This window comes from Hippichthys cyanospilos, chromosome 2, assembly GCF_059441005.1.
Source record: "Hippichthys cyanospilos isolate Australia breed blue-spotted pipefish chromosome 2, RoL_Hcya_1.0, whole genome shotgun sequence".
NCBI classification, from domain to species: domain Eukaryota; kingdom Metazoa; phylum Chordata; class Actinopteri; order Syngnathiformes; family Syngnathidae; genus Hippichthys; species Hippichthys cyanospilos.
Genome location: NC_142370.1, coordinates 19,137,700 through 19,154,270, shown reverse-complemented (window position 1 = coordinate 19,154,270; position 16,571 = coordinate 19,137,700). Strand labels below are relative to the sequence as shown.

General features: G+C 42.6%; 1 protein-coding gene across 3 annotated transcripts; it reads left to right on the top strand.

The window, feature by feature from the left end:
- The first annotated feature begins 1,917 nt into the window (after window positions 1–1,917).
- Window positions 1,918–14,713, top strand: LOC148427732 (sodium- and chloride-dependent GABA transporter 1-like). 3 transcript variants are annotated; one of them, XM_088407410.1, is made up of 15 exons: window positions 1,918–2,256; window positions 3,238–3,624; window positions 3,728–3,859; window positions 3,955–4,055; window positions 4,140–4,249; window positions 4,681–4,813; window positions 6,873–7,007; window positions 7,094–7,197; window positions 7,466–7,590; window positions 7,682–7,794; window positions 8,747–8,878; window positions 8,960–9,062; window positions 9,298–9,398; window positions 9,528–9,695; window positions 12,429–14,713. In XM_088407410.1, exons 2-15 carry the CDS (start codon window positions 3,393–3,395, stop codon window positions 12,864–12,866), a joined length of 2,127 nt encoding a protein of 708 aa, XP_088263536.1. In that variant the 5' UTR covers window positions 1,918–2,256; window positions 3,238–3,392; the 3' UTR covers window positions 12,867–14,713. The 3 variants fall into 3 exon arrangements, with proteins under 3 accessions (XP_088263536.1, XP_088263534.1, XP_088263535.1); XM_088407408.1 differs by having other exon boundaries at window positions 8,747–9,062; XM_088407409.1 differs by lacking the exon at window positions 1,918–2,256 and adding an exon at window positions 2,612–2,740 and having other exon boundaries at window positions 8,747–9,062.
- The last annotated feature ends 1,858 nt before the right edge of the window (window positions 14,714–16,571 follow it).

Here is a 16,571-nt window from a genome sequence, read left to right as displayed (position 1 = left end):
AGAGCCATACGAAAAAATACTTAAAAGATCTACTTAACCTACTTAAAATGTACATGGACATAAAATGTTCTTCAAATTAAAGACATGCATGGGCTCCTCTAGTATTTTCCTCAAAAAAGACTTTTTGCCACGAACACTTGGTTATTTTTATGCAACTGATCCCCCCCCCCCCCCCCCCCCCCCCCCCCCCCCCACCTTGGGAGCAATGGCACAAGCACTACAGCTGTTTCACACGCCAAATCACTATATGAGGAAATGTGCGGCATTTCAAACACAATTTGACGCTCACTGGCCTCAACATATCCGTACGGAAAATAAAATTATATCAGAGAGCTGTGCAGGTATTAATTTAGTAGTAAGTTGGTTTGTAGCTTACGGTGGTATAGAAATTCCGGAGGAGACCGAAGTGTCTCTAATATTGTTATCGAATGGAACTCTACAAAGAAGCTAATTTGATTTGAAACGACAAACCGTGCAGTATAATGCTCTACCCCTCCCCTCTACAACCATAATACACATGTAAATTCAATACCGCCGATGATGCAGCCCTTCTATTGGATCTGACATGAAGATATATGTTTGCCTAATTGAAGGTCTAGTGCTGAGTGTACATCCAGTGATCCATACATTTTCTCTTCGGCTTATGCTCATAGGGACATGGGTGAGCTGGAGCATTTCCCAGCTGAGTTTCAGTCATAATCACACACGCAGACAAACACTCACCTTCACACCTGTGAACAATTAAGAATCTTCAACGGTGCTAACATGAATGTTTTGCGAATTTGGCTGGGAGCCACACAGAAATGCCAGTCCACCGCATCCACATATTGTAAAATAACGACACTGTAGTCGAGTCTTTGAAATGCAATGATAAAAAACTCCTGCAGCACGTTAAAGTGATTTTACAGCCAGTGGGCCAGGAAAGAGCTGACACAACTGTACGCTTCCTAAAAACCAACGCATGACAGAAAGAGTCATCTTGGCCTGATGAGGCTTAAATCGGGCCGTGGAAGCCAAATGAATGTTTTGAATAGTCGGGTAGATAGCAGGAGTGGCGGGTGGAAAGGGTAGCAGGCGGCAGGGTGAGGAGGTCACATTTCACCAGCCTATTGGACAAGCCTGCGCGCACCATCAGCAGGTGTGTAAATATGTATCATGTTTCACGCGGCAGGACCGCCGGCCACCCCAGATGGGATCTTAAATGCTGCGTTTCGTGTGGTATCATTTAGTGGGTTAGTTCACCCCTCATTGCTTTCACCATCTGGTTCTCCCGTCAGCTTGTCATGCAGCAAACACTGTTGACTTTTTTTTTTTTTTTTTGTAGGCTAATGGAATGGCTGGTACCAAATGTGTTCATTCTCAAGAAATAATCACTTTTTCAATGAATTGCATTTTTGCCGGTATGAAATATTTTGCTTTTGCGTTGCAACATTTGGTGGAAAATATCTTTTCAGTCTTAATCCAAGAATCAGATGTATTGCTCAATATCTCTTCATTACTGGAGGGTAGGATTGTGCCTCCTCCTTTTATTGACCAGCTACATTCATCTCCACCTGCAGACAGTCCCTGACTAACCTCCCTGCCCAAATAATGATGTCTGCATTGCCCTCACCAGGCTCCTTTTTTTTAACCTCAGTAAAATTAATGGGTGTATAATTTGTGACACTGCATGGGTGCAGATATTTTCAAGAGCCATTCATCCTTAAATGAGTATCAAGGGAAATAAAGCACAAACTGCCTTGTAATGTGGATCACTTTAAAATCTCGACAATGTTTTGACAAAATGCTAAAACAAATGTTGAATGATGCGATTGGATTGAGGAGCGCAACAATATGAAAAAGGGTGCAAGTTTGACGTCAGTGCAGCCTATAGATGAAGATGAGGAGGAGGGGGTCGACTTTGAGATGACATTGAGGCTGTGTGGATGGCAGTTGAGTCTGCTTGTTGATGTTAGTCGCACAAGAAGGCAAAGCGGCTGCAGCCCATGTTGATTCAGGCTCCTCTTATTCTCCTTTTTCGACTTCCTCCTCTTCTTTTTCTTCCTCCTCTCGGTCTTTTCAGCACCGCTCCCTGTTGGACAGCTCTTGCGCTTTGGACCCCTTGGATGCTGCATGGTCCCTTTAAGTCTTTTAATGGAAGTAAAACCGATTGATGTTCCAAGACATATTGGGAGTTTACAACTTCATCCACAGGAGGAGAAATCCACGCAGATTTGGGGCAGGCTCTGCATCCTCAACATTCACTTCACGTCCACTGTGAGTATATGCCAAGTCCAGTGTGTACGCGTGTGCGCGCACGAATGTTTGCGCGTGTATGTGTGTGTGGGTATGTGTGTGCTGGCGTGCGCGTGCGTGTCTTCTCTTGAAACAACTGTCTCAATGTATGATTATGGTTTTGTTTTTTGCGGCAGTGGATTTATGCACAAGAAATGCCTTTATCGCAGTGTATGCGTGTGTTTGCGTGCGCGCGCGCGCGTGTGATTAATTAAAAAAAAAAAAAAGAAGAAGAAATGAGCAGTTGTGTCTCGTCTTTCGTCCACTGCAAATGTGCAGCCATAAATCTGCCGTCAGATATTTTTGTGCGTGTTTTGCGTGTTAAGTTGAGATGGACGGCTTGGACCGATGCGTAAGGCTTTTACGCATTGGACATCCCTTTGTCTCCACGGTGTCTTGTGTCTCGCGGCTGGCGTGAGACCTCTCTGCGTGCATACTTTTGAAGAAGCGTCAGGAGAATCTGCAGGTGGTAATTGGAGGACACCTCTTTATTATGATTCCAATAGGAGATTTGCTTCCGCGTGTCTTGCGCTTGCTGTGATCATCCAAGTTGTTTCTCCCTCTTATTTTTTCAGTTGCTGTTGTTGTTTGTTGTTGTTGTTGTTGTTCTTTTGTTCGTTTGCTGCATTAAATGCCAGACTATGCTTGTCCGGTGGAAATAGTTAGGCTTTGACCACCGCGTGTTTATGCGCAATCCGTTGTCTGCGTTTTGTCCAGTATGACTTTTTTAAGTGTTCGATTCTGATGTGAACGGATTTTTTTTCTTCTTCTTCCTGTGCTCAAAGGTGCTAATGCACAGCAGGTACTTTAATGTCTGTTTGAAATGCGCATATCAAGGCAAAGCAGATTTGCTCAGTTAATTGGGTTTATTGCGCCAGACACGAATGAATTGATGCGATGCGATGCGATGCGAACATGAACATGAATGGTTCGAACCAACCGCTCCATTTACCATACCTGCAGGTTAACGGCGACTGACGAGCCGTGTGTACGCAGGCTTCTTTCTCCCTGCACGCTCGCTCCAAAGGTTTGGTGCGAAAACCGCGAAGCTGTTGTCTACGTGGACCGGTGCAGAAGCCTCCCGTCCGACTGCCAGGGCCTGTGCCAAAGCCAGAGATATGGCGACGAACGGCACCAAAACGGATGGCCAAGTGACGGAACTGAACGAGGTTGCCGCCAACAATGACAAGCCCAAGTCGCTGGACGTCAAGCCCGAAAATAAGAAAAAGGAGTTGCCAGATCGAGAAACATGGGGAGGAAAATTTGATTTCCTCCTGTCGTGTGTGGGTTATGCAATTGGTCTGGGCAACGTGTGGAGGTTTCCATATCTCTGTGGCAAAAACGGCGGAGGTAAACAACGTTTTCCTTGTGCTCCAGAAGCTAACTTCCATCCTGATATGCAGGTGAGGTTGTGCTGATGTCTGACTTGATCCACTCTTGCATTTCTACCCAGGAGCCTTCTTGATTCCCTATTTTTTGACTCTCATATTTGCTGGGATGCCCTTGTTCTTGCTGGAGTGCTCGCTGGGTCAGTACACCTCAATTGGAGGGCTCGGTGTGTGGAAACTGGCTCCTATGTTTAAAGGTAGAGCTCCTCTCCTCAAACATTTCAAACGGCATCATGCAGTTACAATTAATTCAAGGAGACATAAATTCTCTGTGTGTGCGTGCATGTGACAGGTGTGGGCCTTGCAGCTGCCGTCCTTTCCTTCTGGCTTAACATTTACTACATTGTAATCATTTCCTGGGCCATTTATTACCTGTACAATTCCTTCACTGCTGTAAGTATGCACGATGAAGATAATGGATACAATCAATTTGTGAATCACAGGCATATTTGTTCGTGTGTGTGTGTTTTAATCCAGGAACTACCATGGAGCTCTTGCAATAATGTATGGAACACAGAGAAGTGTTATACAAATTACTCCATTGCAGACACAACCAATCTCACCAGTGCAGTAGTGGAGTTTTGGGAGTAAGATACCATTTTCTCGTAGCTCTGTATAAATCCCTTAGATCGGGGGTGTCAAACTCATTGTCGTCGGCCCCCCTCAGAGAGCCATTTTAACGGTGAAACAAAATTATCGTTTAATCATTGTTACGTACGTGACAAATTGATGTCCTACTTGCTTTGAAATCTTAAGTGAAGGATAATGCTTTGTTAAATTCTTGTTCAAATCGGCGTGGTAATTTAAAATACATTTGATGAATATGTTGGTACAGACTTTAGCAAGTGTCATGAGAGTTGACACAAGATTTGCGTTCACGGGGCACAGAAAATGTGACGGGCGAGATCTCAAGCCCAGGCCTTCAGTTTGACACCTGTCCCTCAGCTTTTTAAAAATCAGAAAAAAAGTCTGGAAAGCTTGTCTAAAATGCAGTATTGTCACTGGCTTTAATTTATAGACGCAACGTGCATGAAATGACCGATGGCTTGGAAAAACCGGGCCAGATCCGAGTGCCGCTCGCGATAACGCTGGCCATCGCTTGGGTCCTCGTCTACTTCTGTATCTGGAAGGGGGTCAGCTGGACAGGGAAGGTAAGACGTTTGCATATTAGGATATCAAGAGCTGTTGCGCTGTGCCGAGCCCCAGTAAAGAGATGGATGTGATTGGAATGCATTACTAATCTGTCTGATATTGTCTCATACATGATTTACGATTCAGTCAGCGTTGTTCAAATGAAATTCAAAGGAAGTAAACAGGCGCGCTCACAGTCCAACTATGCCTTACAGTCGCTCGTCTAATTCCGAGCCTCCTGACGCTATTAGCAGTTCGTGTGGATCCATGATAGAGGAGGAGCAACAAACAGCCACTGGCCGCGAGCTGCGTTTGTCGTGCCCTTTCTCTCTAAGCGGTTCGCCTCCCCTCGTGGGCCTGCTAAGCCATTGTCACGTGGCCATGGCAAATAAAATTAGACTTGGTCACAAAACATCATATTTCCTCTGCGCATTTGGCAAATAAATAGCTCGCACCCTGTCATGAATGCGAATGCAGAAGAGGGGATGAGCTCAGTGAGGCTGCGGCAGCTTTGCTTGGGCCTTGAAGACACATTAGGAGCAGGAGTATACTCTATAGCACATAATTAACTGTGGGAAGAGTTACTGGATTAACTGTTACTTTCAAAGGGATAGCAGAATCCGCCTCTGACATGAAACTACGCATTTTGTGGAGACCGACGTTTCCGCCCCAGCTCAACTTTCTATAGCTTTTTCTTTCAGGGGTAAACTTGAGAGGGTCTGATGTGGGGATTGTGCGCTCAGCATGCAAGAGGCAAAAAAAGCCTTGCAATGATATTTTGTAATAATCAGTATAAGATGGGAAAAAACTGTAGCCAATTTATAACAAATTTCGGACCTATTGTAAACGTGGAGTGAGTCGTTCATTATTTTCATAATTCCAATTACCCTTAATGCAGTCAAATATGTCTTTCAGTAAAAAGTGGCATCTATGAGACTGTAATGAGTCATCTTTTTCATTGATGGGAAGCTGTGGTGTGAATAAGAGCCGTGAGGCCAAAACCTAGGATTGTATTGTTAGCTTGCTTGCTAGGGACTATGTTTTATGTGAAGGAAAAACCTAATCCTAGTTGCTGCTCAAAATGCGTGCTATGCCCATGTTTTCAAACTGTTCTACAATAAGATCACTTGTGTTTTACCCATTTTCCTATGCAGTAATCATAACGTGTAAGTGATTTCAAACTATATGAAATGGAAATAGTCTGATTTAATGCGTTCTTGTTCGTACTGTATTTCAAATTGTTTATCACTATTTTGATCGATGGGTGAACGCACGTATTTACATTCAAGTTCAAACAAATCTTTCACTAATTTGCGTTTTTATGTCATTATGTCTCTAAACATGTTTTCTGATCGTGTATTCAGGAATTGATTTACTAAGGTAGGCAAAAATGTTGAGATGGTGAGCTTCAGCATTTTCAACTTTCAAACTGGGACCTAGTGATGGGACTTTTTGGCTGCTTAAATTCAAGAGCCGCTCACTGAAAATCTTTGAAAGGCTCTTTATAAAGACTCAGTTGTCATTGCTCTCAGTGAAGAGTGGTTCAAAAGACTGGCTTCTTGCGTGAACGTCATATGACTAGTTAGCGCTCTTCGAGATTTGGGAATGACTGGGTTTCAATTAGATTCAATGTATCCTTGAAAATAGGCAAGAATGATGATCGTTTTCCGGAGCTGATGGTCATGAATCTTTAGACGATTTGTCTGTTTTCATGGCATGACAAAGCAAATCAGCTTCTAGTCACAGTTGCGAGGCTGAAATGGATTATTTGGACTTTTTTGGGTCACTTAACTGAATATTTTCTACAGAGTGTTGCCGACGGACATTTAATTATCTGGCTATTTGTTGCTTTGACGTCACTGAGTTTTGCCTCACCCTTAGTTTGGTTACTTAGTTCCTTGGCCACAACGGGGACTAGCGGTTATATGAGGGAGGCTGTTCATGAAATTGTTTGTTCATTAACGTTGACCTACCACGGACCAATTTCCCAGAAACCCCCACTTGTAAAATGATGACCAAGTCTTAGCAACCCCACTCATTGTCTAAAATGTCATTTAATTGCTGCCTCAAAACTCACAGGTCGTTTACTTCTCGGCAACATATCCCTACTTTATGCTCTTCATTCTCTTCATTCGTGGAGTGACCCTGCCTGGAGCAAGAGAGGGAATTCTCTTCTACATCACGCCCGATTTTGAAAAGCTCAAAGAATCAGAGGTAATGACCAGCTAGCGCAATAAGATCCATGACTATACATGAATGCAGTGGCCAACCGGGTGAAATATTTGTGCCCCTCTCATCAGGTATGGCTGGACGCCGCAACCCAAATTTTTTTTTCCTACGGCTTGGGATTGGGGTCGCTTATAGCTCTTGGAAGCTACAACCCATTCAACAATAATGTCTACAGGTGAGACTGATGAAAAACCTTAGGTGGCAAATGTGAATAACAAGGGTGGGTTGACCGATGTTGGCATGGAGGAACAATGCGAGACAGGTTCTTGCCTTTAGTCTGTTTACTCAAAGAAAAGCAACATGCTCATAAGCATAATTCTGAGTCACATTAAGAATCACTTTTGTTTGTTTCAAAGTGATCTGCACTGCAATCTATTACTTCCGGAATATATTCTGTCCACATCCAAAACGTAAATTTCCTCCTCTTGCTCTCCTCTCCCTAGAGACTCTATTATAGTGTGCTTCATCAATTCATGCACCAGCATGTTTGCTGGCTTTGTCATCTTCTCCATCGTTGGCTTCATGGCACACGTGACCAAGAAGGACATTGCAGATGTAGCGGCTTCAGGTAACTACTGTACCACTCTACCGCCGGGGCTGCCCTGTTTCGTTGTGTTTATCGTCACGGGTTTGGTTGGGTTGTGTCCCTTGCTCTCCAGGTCCCGGCTTAGCTTTTCTGGCGTACCCTGAGGCTGTAACCCAGTTGCCTGTGTCTCCGCTGTGGGCTATTCTCTTCTTCTCTATGCTGCTCATGCTGGGCATAGACAGCCAGGTAAGTGTGCCCGGTAACAATGTGCTCGTTGGCTTACCTCAAACGTCAAATGCAAGTACATATCGCCCCCCCCTCCTCTTCATCCTTGTACACTGTTAGAATCCAGTTTGGACAGGAGCGGTCACATTTTTTTTTTTTTTTTAACGCAACTACATCATCTTTGTGTGCCTGCAGGTTGCACTGCCTTCAATTTATGTCATACTGTGCAATATCAGGGTTGAAATGAGGTAACGAAAATACTGTGCGTTGCCCTATGATCATTTGGAATATAGAAGATCCAGAATTATTACCCAAAAGTGCTTTGAGAAATGGAGTTTTTGAGTCATTCAGAAAATGATTACGAAAATGTATTGTAACACGGTTTGTTAAACTTGTCACCATTGTTTGTCAACCTTCTTTAGCCTAAACACTAAATGAGTCAGAATTAGAGAATGTATCTCCTGGCTTGCATCGCTGTTCGCGGGTTTCGTTATATTTGATTCTCGATTCGTGCTGAACAGACACCGCCGTTCGGGCAACCTGTGCTTCGTGGATTACGTAGTGAAAAAAACGCGAGCGTTCTTGCGAAGCTGCATGTACATTCGCTGTCTGAGGCAGAGGAAGAAGAGGAAGAGGAGTACTCATGTCAAGCCGTCCTGTAAGACGCAAGTGTGTGTGGATTTTGCCAAGTGGGGTGAAACGAGTCCTTGAGTAAAGTGTCAGTTGAGTAAAGTCACATCATGATGTTTTCAACTTTTATTGGTCGGTTTGTTCACATATATAACCGGTTTGTGAAATGACGCCTGAGACGAGGAATTTCGGGTCATTCGAGGTAGCCTCACAGGGATGCGCTAGCTAGTTTTTAGTTTGGATGAAATTGCAGTAATGCAACAAAAAGACACAGCGAGGTTTAATACTTGTACATAATAGCCTTTCATGTTTTCTATCTGTGCCTACTGTTCTCGTCCTTCAGTTCTGCACCGTGGAGGGCTTCATTACTGCTTTAGTCGATGAATTTCCCAGAGTGCTTCGGGGCAGGCGAGAGATCTTCATCGCAGTCGTGTGCCTGGTGTCATACGTGATCGGCCTTTCGAACATCACACAGGTACGGCAGGCGGCTTCTTTTCCGAACTCTCATCGTGTGATGTCATGCCGAAATTGCACAAATCCATTTGTCTGCCACCAGGGTGGGATTTATGTGTTCAAACTCTTTGACTACTATTCCGCCAGTGGAATGTGTCTGCTCTTCTTGGTCTTCTTTGAATGCATCTCCATATCCTGGTGCTACGGTGTGTATCGCTCATGTTACTAAAACCAAGGTATTGTTTGTTCATTCGCAACATATTAAGTTGGAGAACACTTGAAAAGGGATAAGCATGGTGCCTCAGAGGCGTCACCATACCCCGTCAAGTTTGGGCACGCTCAGTTGTCAACTTGCCGCCCTCATCATCGTGCAGGGCAAACCTGTTGCAAATTGAAATAGATTGTGGATGCATTTCTACCCTCCATTTATTTGTCTGGCAGGTGTGAACAAGTTCTACACGAACATCGAGGAGATGATTGGCTACAAGCCTTGTGTGTGGTGGAAGATGTGCTGGGTGGTGTTCACCCCCCTCATTGTCGCTGTGCGTGAGATCAGTACAGTTGATGTGAATAATGAAACATTGTGAAAAGTCAATATTTGTTGCCTGCCGCCATGTTGAGATGAGAGTGGTCGGTGTCACGATGCATAACGTATCTCATCTTTCCCACAGGGGGTGTTCTTGTTCAGCGCCGTACAAATGGTTCCTCTCACCATGGGAGACTACGTGTTCCCAGGCTGGGGTCAGGGAGTGGGCTGGCTCATGGCACTCTCTTCCATGGTTCTCATACCGGGATACATGATTTATATGTATCTTGGGCTCAAGGGCACCTACAAAGAGGTATGAGGACTTTTGGATTTTGCGTAACTAAAGTTTGCCCTAAAGTGGAAGCGTGGAACCGCCAACGTGATGGAAACATTTTTCGACTTTCAACACCGTTCAAACGGTTTTGCAAGTGTTTTCGAACATACTGTACATCCAAAAATATTCACGAATATGTGCAGGCTGAATGCTAAAAAAAAAAGCATTTCCCCCCATAATGCAAACAAGTATTGACTTGCACAAGCAAAGTAAAGAAAATGTGCTGTCAAGAGTGTAAAATCCTTCAGATTAAGACTAAAATGAATCAATCTAAATCATTTATTTCAATCTTATCTGATTTTTTTTTTTTAAAAACCTCAACCCGATTTTTTTTTTAATTTAGATTCATTGAGTTATCATCAAAACTTTGATTTTCAACAGCATAAAACTGGCTTCAGTCATTTCTTTAACAGACTTCATCAGATGTAGTTGTAACCATTCACCTTTTTTTTCAATGTTTGAGACAAGTCCCAAATGCAAGCTGCAGCCTTTACTTTCAAACATCACGAGCAACGTTGCTTGTGAATCAGCAAAGAATTACAAAATAACATTAAAATACATCCTTCATCTTGTCACTTGCAAATTTGCTCAAACGTGGCATGTCCTCAAGTTTAGTTTGACAATGGCTATGGCTCGCAACAGTACATTAGCGTCTTTATGTCCCGTTATGAGCCGCTGCTGCAATTGCACCTGGATGCTTTGCATTTCTATACTAAGATAAACGTAAGCTGCATCTGTGCTAAGCAAGCTACTCCTTACAAAGAATGCATTTCATTCTAAGGTGCTATCGGAGCATTTATTAGTTAAAGTTACCTTTCACCGCACCGACAGCTCTCACATGCGCTTCCGTTTTCATCGCTCCCTTCTGCTCTCACATCAACAACAGGAGCCGATCACATTATGCCAAAACACAGTGATAGCCTGTCAACAAACGATGTTAGACAGGACTCTCCAGCGACTATGATGTTTGCAGATGATATTGTGATTTGTAGTGAGAGTAGGCCACAGATGGAGGGGAGGCTAGAGTGGTGGAGGTAGGCCCTGGAAAAGGAAGGTACCTCTACTAAAAAATCGACCCCCTCCCTTTTGTTACTTTGGGCGAGTTTGACAAAACATGTCTACCTCTGACTATAGTGGTTACATTGATCTTGGCTGTCCAATTATAACACATACTATGTGTTAAAATGACTAAATGACGGTACTTTTAGTCGCATTTCTTCATGGTATATTGAATAACATACTGTTGCGGTTACGGGGGAGGGGGTGGGACGGAAATGAGACAAATGCAAGACAATTTACGTGTGCGCGTGGACACATTTGCTGAAAGTAATGTCACAACAATACACTACTTGAAGTTCCATTGCTTTTTTTTTTTTTTTTATTATATACAGCTGAAAATCAATTTGTCGACAAGCCCTAAACCTCATCAGCACTATCTGACACACCAATTAGCACCTCCCATTTAACTCACGGAACTCCTCACCTTCCAGCTCATCATTTGCACAAACATCCTCGTTGCTCTTCCTCGTGCAGTCACCTTCGGACCCATCCATTTTGTTTGAAATGGAGGTCTTCGGAGATAATTTGCTGATCATTTTACTTGGGACGTTCTTTACCCAAGAGACGACTGTTGTGAGATCAGAGAATGGAAGGTTGCCCTTCGCTGTTTCTCTCCCAACCTCCCAACCTAGTAAATGACATGACAGTACTTATTTTGCATTCAGATTCATGTTATTCAAACAGAGATATATGGAAAAAAAATGGTCTGTTTTGAGTTATGCGGTTATAAAAATCCCCCTAAATGAGGAAAAGAACTCGACTTGTACTCGGAGAAATTCTGTACTATATATTTGTGTGCGAATGAGAGGGACTCAAGTGGAAGAGTGAAGATACAGGGAGCAGAGATAAAGAAGGTGGAGGATTTTCAGTATCAAGGGTCAGCAGTCCAGAGCAATGGAGAGTGTGGAAAAGAGGTGAAGCAGCGTGAGCAGGCAGGCTGAAACACATGGAGGAAAGTGACAGGTGTGATGTTTGATAGAAGCGTTTCAGCTAAAATGAAATGAAAGGTGTACGAGGCTGCGGTGAGACCAGCGTTGCTGTTTGGTCTGGAGACAGTGCCGTTGAGGAAAAGACGGGGGGGAAAGCTGGAGTTAGCAGAGTTGAAGATGCTGGGGTTCTCTTTGGGCGTGACCAAGATGGATAGGGTCAGGAATGAATAAATCAGAGGAACAGTACATGTTAGAATTTTGGGAGATAAAGTCAGTGAGGCCAGATTGAGATGATTTGGACATATCCAGAGAAAAGACAGTAAATGTATAGGAAAAGGACAGGCAAGCGATCTAGAAGGAGGAGGTTTATCGTAAGCAGTAAAAGATGATATGAAGGTACTTGAGTGAGACGAGCATGCAGGAGACAGGCTTGGAAGGAGACAATCTATTTGCTGTGGCGACCCCTGAAGGGAAAAGCCAAAAGTAAAAGAAGACAATTCATCTGTTAATCTGGCTCCCCTGCGGTATGAACGTAAACGTGTTGCACACGTAATTAGCATTTAGCCTCCAAGTACGTTTGAATGTTTTTGCAAAAACTTTGAATACACTCTTAAAGCATTTGCAAGTACATTCCAACGACTTTGTCAAAATGTTGTCATTCCACAACGGCAACACCACACCTCTGTACACTACTGTTAATGACCTGCGCGTGTATCTTTGCCAGCGTCTTCGGATAATGCTTCAGCCTCCAGCAGTTGTCAGACGACCGCAAGAAAATGGACCCGAGCAGCAGGTGGAAACCAATACTGCTAACACATCCAGCCCCACTAATCCAGCCAACGCCGCCAGCCCGACCAGTCCAGTCTCCGCCACCCCGGCTCCAGTCAACACAAACAGCCCCGTGGCCCCTGTCAATCCGGCTCCACCTCCCGCTAGTCCTCCCGCTGCTGCCGCTAGCCCTGTGAATCCAGCAACTAGTCCAACCATCGTGACCACAGTCACCACAACCACCATCCCCACGGTCAGTCCGCCCAAACCCCCCACAACAACAGTCAGCCCGACAATCCCTCCCCCGAACCCGGCTAACCCAACGGAGCCCGTTAAGCCGCCAAACCCAGCAAGCGCGACCTCTAACCTGACCACTGCCGAGGCCAATGTGTAGACAACAAAGAAACCCTCTTGGAGCATGTAGACAAAAGAGAACAATACAAAGGACTAACTTCCAAGATTTCAATTGAGTCACCTACCTCCGAGGGCAATACCTGATCGAAAAAGATTTTCCAACCTCCTTTCATTTTCCTTCATGTTTAAGTCAACGATCAATATCCCATTGTTGGTTTGCATTCCGAAAACATCAGACTGTTAGTGTGAACCGGTACAACCATAAATCTGAGTATTAAAAAAGATAATAAAACAAACATACTGTGTAATACTGTGAGAAAAGGAAAAAAAATAGAGATATAGATTAGAAATTTGTTCAATATCTTCATGAATCGAGTAAATACCTGTGTGAATATAGTAGATGAAGTAGTGAACAAAATTGACATGGCTAACAGCAAGGGCTGTGTCAATTTTATTGTGGATGTTTACTAAATCTCACACAGTTGTCTCTTTTTCAAAGCGTTGCTCTCTGTAAAGGAAGCTGAAGGCCAGAGCGCAGTTGAGGAGCTCGTGGGAAAGCACAATGCCAATAAGAAGTTCATATTTAGAAGTCAGCTGGAGCAATCCGGTCACGTTTTGTGTGAGAGAGACTGTTATTTTTCCTTCCTTTTTTCAGTAAAAAGAAAAAAGAAAAAACTTTTATGTGATGGAAACATTTTTAGAATTATTTTTAGGAGGTTTTATACTCTATGTTGTCGACGTGAAGGAGGACCAAATCAATAGGCAGACATGCAAAAACTCTGCCATTTTAGCATCTGGGTTGGCAGAAGCACAGGGTAAGAAAAGGTACAAAAAAAAAAATAAGCACAGGGTGAGAGGAAGTGATTTACAAACTTACAGACTATCCCTTACTGTTGACAGTCAATGCTGTTTACGAGTTGCATGCTTTCCTCAGGAACATCAGTGAAAAGTGGCTGAAATTCCTGACAGAAAATAGAGGGCCTTAAGCCAAAACATCAATTTCAACAGAGCCATGGTCTGTTTACATGACTGGGTGCAACAACAGCAACAAAAAAGAATCATACCGTACGCTAGCACAAGAACCCGGACCAATTCTGTGTTTGAGTCCTGACTTTTCTGTTTGTGTATCACCAATTATAGTTTGATCAATATGTATTCGGCAATACATATGTAGATGTAAAAGTGCAGGCCAGTAAGCGAGTGGCCTGTTTCTCTTTTTGTTCTTGCTGTTCCTTCTTTTCTTTTTTTTTTTCTTTTTTTTTTTTTACGGCGAAAAGCACAAAGCTTTAATTTGCCCGGACGTTTACCATAGCGTGTTAGCGCACCGCTAGTTAGCTTCTGCGGCAGCTACTGCGATTCAGGCATCGGGTCTGGAAATTGACAAGTTTTCGGTGAAAAGCAAAACAACTGAGAGAAATGTGAAATGGCTACAGTTCATGTCCTGTGAATTTTTATTTATTTGTATAAAGTTACTCTACCACAGTTTTCTCTGGAACTTTGTTGTAAATCCGTACTGTGTAAACATGTAACTGTGAATGTCTGTAATACATTGGAAGTTAATGTCTAAATGTTGAAAAAATGGAGTTGCTGTTTTCTGCAATAATATTTTGGTCACAGAAGCTTAAGCACATATCTGACAGAAATATATGAAATGACGAAATGACAATGAAGATACCGATGATTATATAAAAAATAGAAACTATGTCTAGTAAAACAATATTGTTTTGTATATTTTTAACTGTCTCACTGCCTAATGTAAAACATTATATATAGACATGATATGTATTTAAATGGTGTCAAATGATAAAGCACGATTGTTATGTTCTACAAACAGAAAAAGAATGAAAAATAAAGAGTTATAGAAAATATGAAGACAATGTGTGCGAAGTAGCAGTCCCATGATTTTTTTCAACACTGTTATCGGGAAGTCGGTTGAAGTGCTGAGTCCTGCTGCAATTGGCAATTGTTCTTGTGATGTTTTCAAGTATTTCTACTCAATAGTTGATCACATTTGAGGAAATGTGAGATGAATAAAAGCACAATAAGGCGTAAAATGGAAGTAAAAACTTGTGTATGGGTCTTTTTTTTAGGTGGAAACAAGGAAATTTGCTTTAGAAATGGGATCTTCATTTTAAGCATTGGGGCAAATTTAAGTCAAAATCAAAACGTCAGAAGAGAAGAGAAGAGAAGAGAAAAAATTGTGTGCCTCAGTCAAGCAGTAAGGCTGGCAGAGAGACCTGGGTCCACAAGAAAAACATCACCACCAAACAGTTCTTGCCTCCAGGGCCCGGATAAGCTCACCATCGCTGCGTGTGCTTATGTGCGTGTGTATATGCACGTGCACGTACTTAAGTCGTCTTCCCCCCACCTCTTGAAGTCTCTGTTCCCATTAGCTACCAGTGTGATAAAAGAGATGCTACCAGCTGAAACCACCACAATGGCTCGCCATGGATCAAAGAATGAGATGTCCCCTTCAGTTGCTTGTGGCACATCTCGTGTGTGTGTGTGTGTGTGTGTGTGTGTGTGTGTGTGTGTGTGTTTGTGTGTGTGTGTGTGCGCGCGCATGCGTGCGTGTGCGTGTGTGTGCGTGTAGGAGGGAAATAAAGCTATAAGTTTGAGCTGACCTGCCTTTCAATAAAGCCCTTATCTAGCTGATCCAGACCATCAGATGAAGGATGATTTATTTACTGCCTCTTTTTACCGTTTCCTTTTAGGATCATCAATCATTAACCTGCAATCTCCAATTAGACAACCTCGATGTTTCAGGTCTACCACATTAATAGCTCATTATCTTTGTTGTAGAGCTAACAAACAAAAGAATCGTGAGCAGGATGGTAAAATCAGTTATATATGCTGCACATGTAAAAAGATGCTTTCCCTTGACTGAACAGACTGGTCATGAACAGTAGTAGTAATAGTTTGTAAAGTGTGTAGAATAGAAGAGAATTGAATTTGAATTACTTTGTTGTCCTTGTAGCAGGTATGAAACAAAATTTGGAATGCTGCATTCCATACATACATACATACATACATACATACATACATACATACATACATACATACATACATACATACATACATACATACATAGCATGCTGTACATACATAGATACATACATACATACATACATACATACATACATACATACATACAAACATACCTACATACATACAATACAATGACAATAAAAAAATTCGATTCCCTGCGTTACATAGAACTGAAATAAACATATACGGCAGGCGAACCTGTTAACCCCGTAAACACTTCACGGCACTGGCGTGGCAAAACACAAATTACTAGCATTCAGCACCGCCAAACGTTCAGGCCATATGCTGATCACCGATCAGACGTCGGACCAGAATAAAAAAAATAAATTAAAAAAATAAATTAAAACATTCAATACAATAATTATAAATGTACAAAATCAGACGTCAGACCAGGATAAAAAATAAAATTAAAAGAAAACATTAAATACAATAATCATAAACATACAAAAACCCATTTAAAAACTTTGTTAATCATCCTTAAAAGGTAGAAAAACAATAAGTTGTACCTGTACGTCATGAAAACCACGTACACATAAGTTCAAGAACCACCGCACCAAGGGGTTACTCCTTTGCACCAACACCGATTGGGTAAAAATAATAAAAATAAATAATAAAAATGGTTAATCTTATATGAGTTTTGGTACAGCAATCCGTCAGAAGTCAATTAGAGTCCGCCTGCCGCCTGTAAGTATGCAGC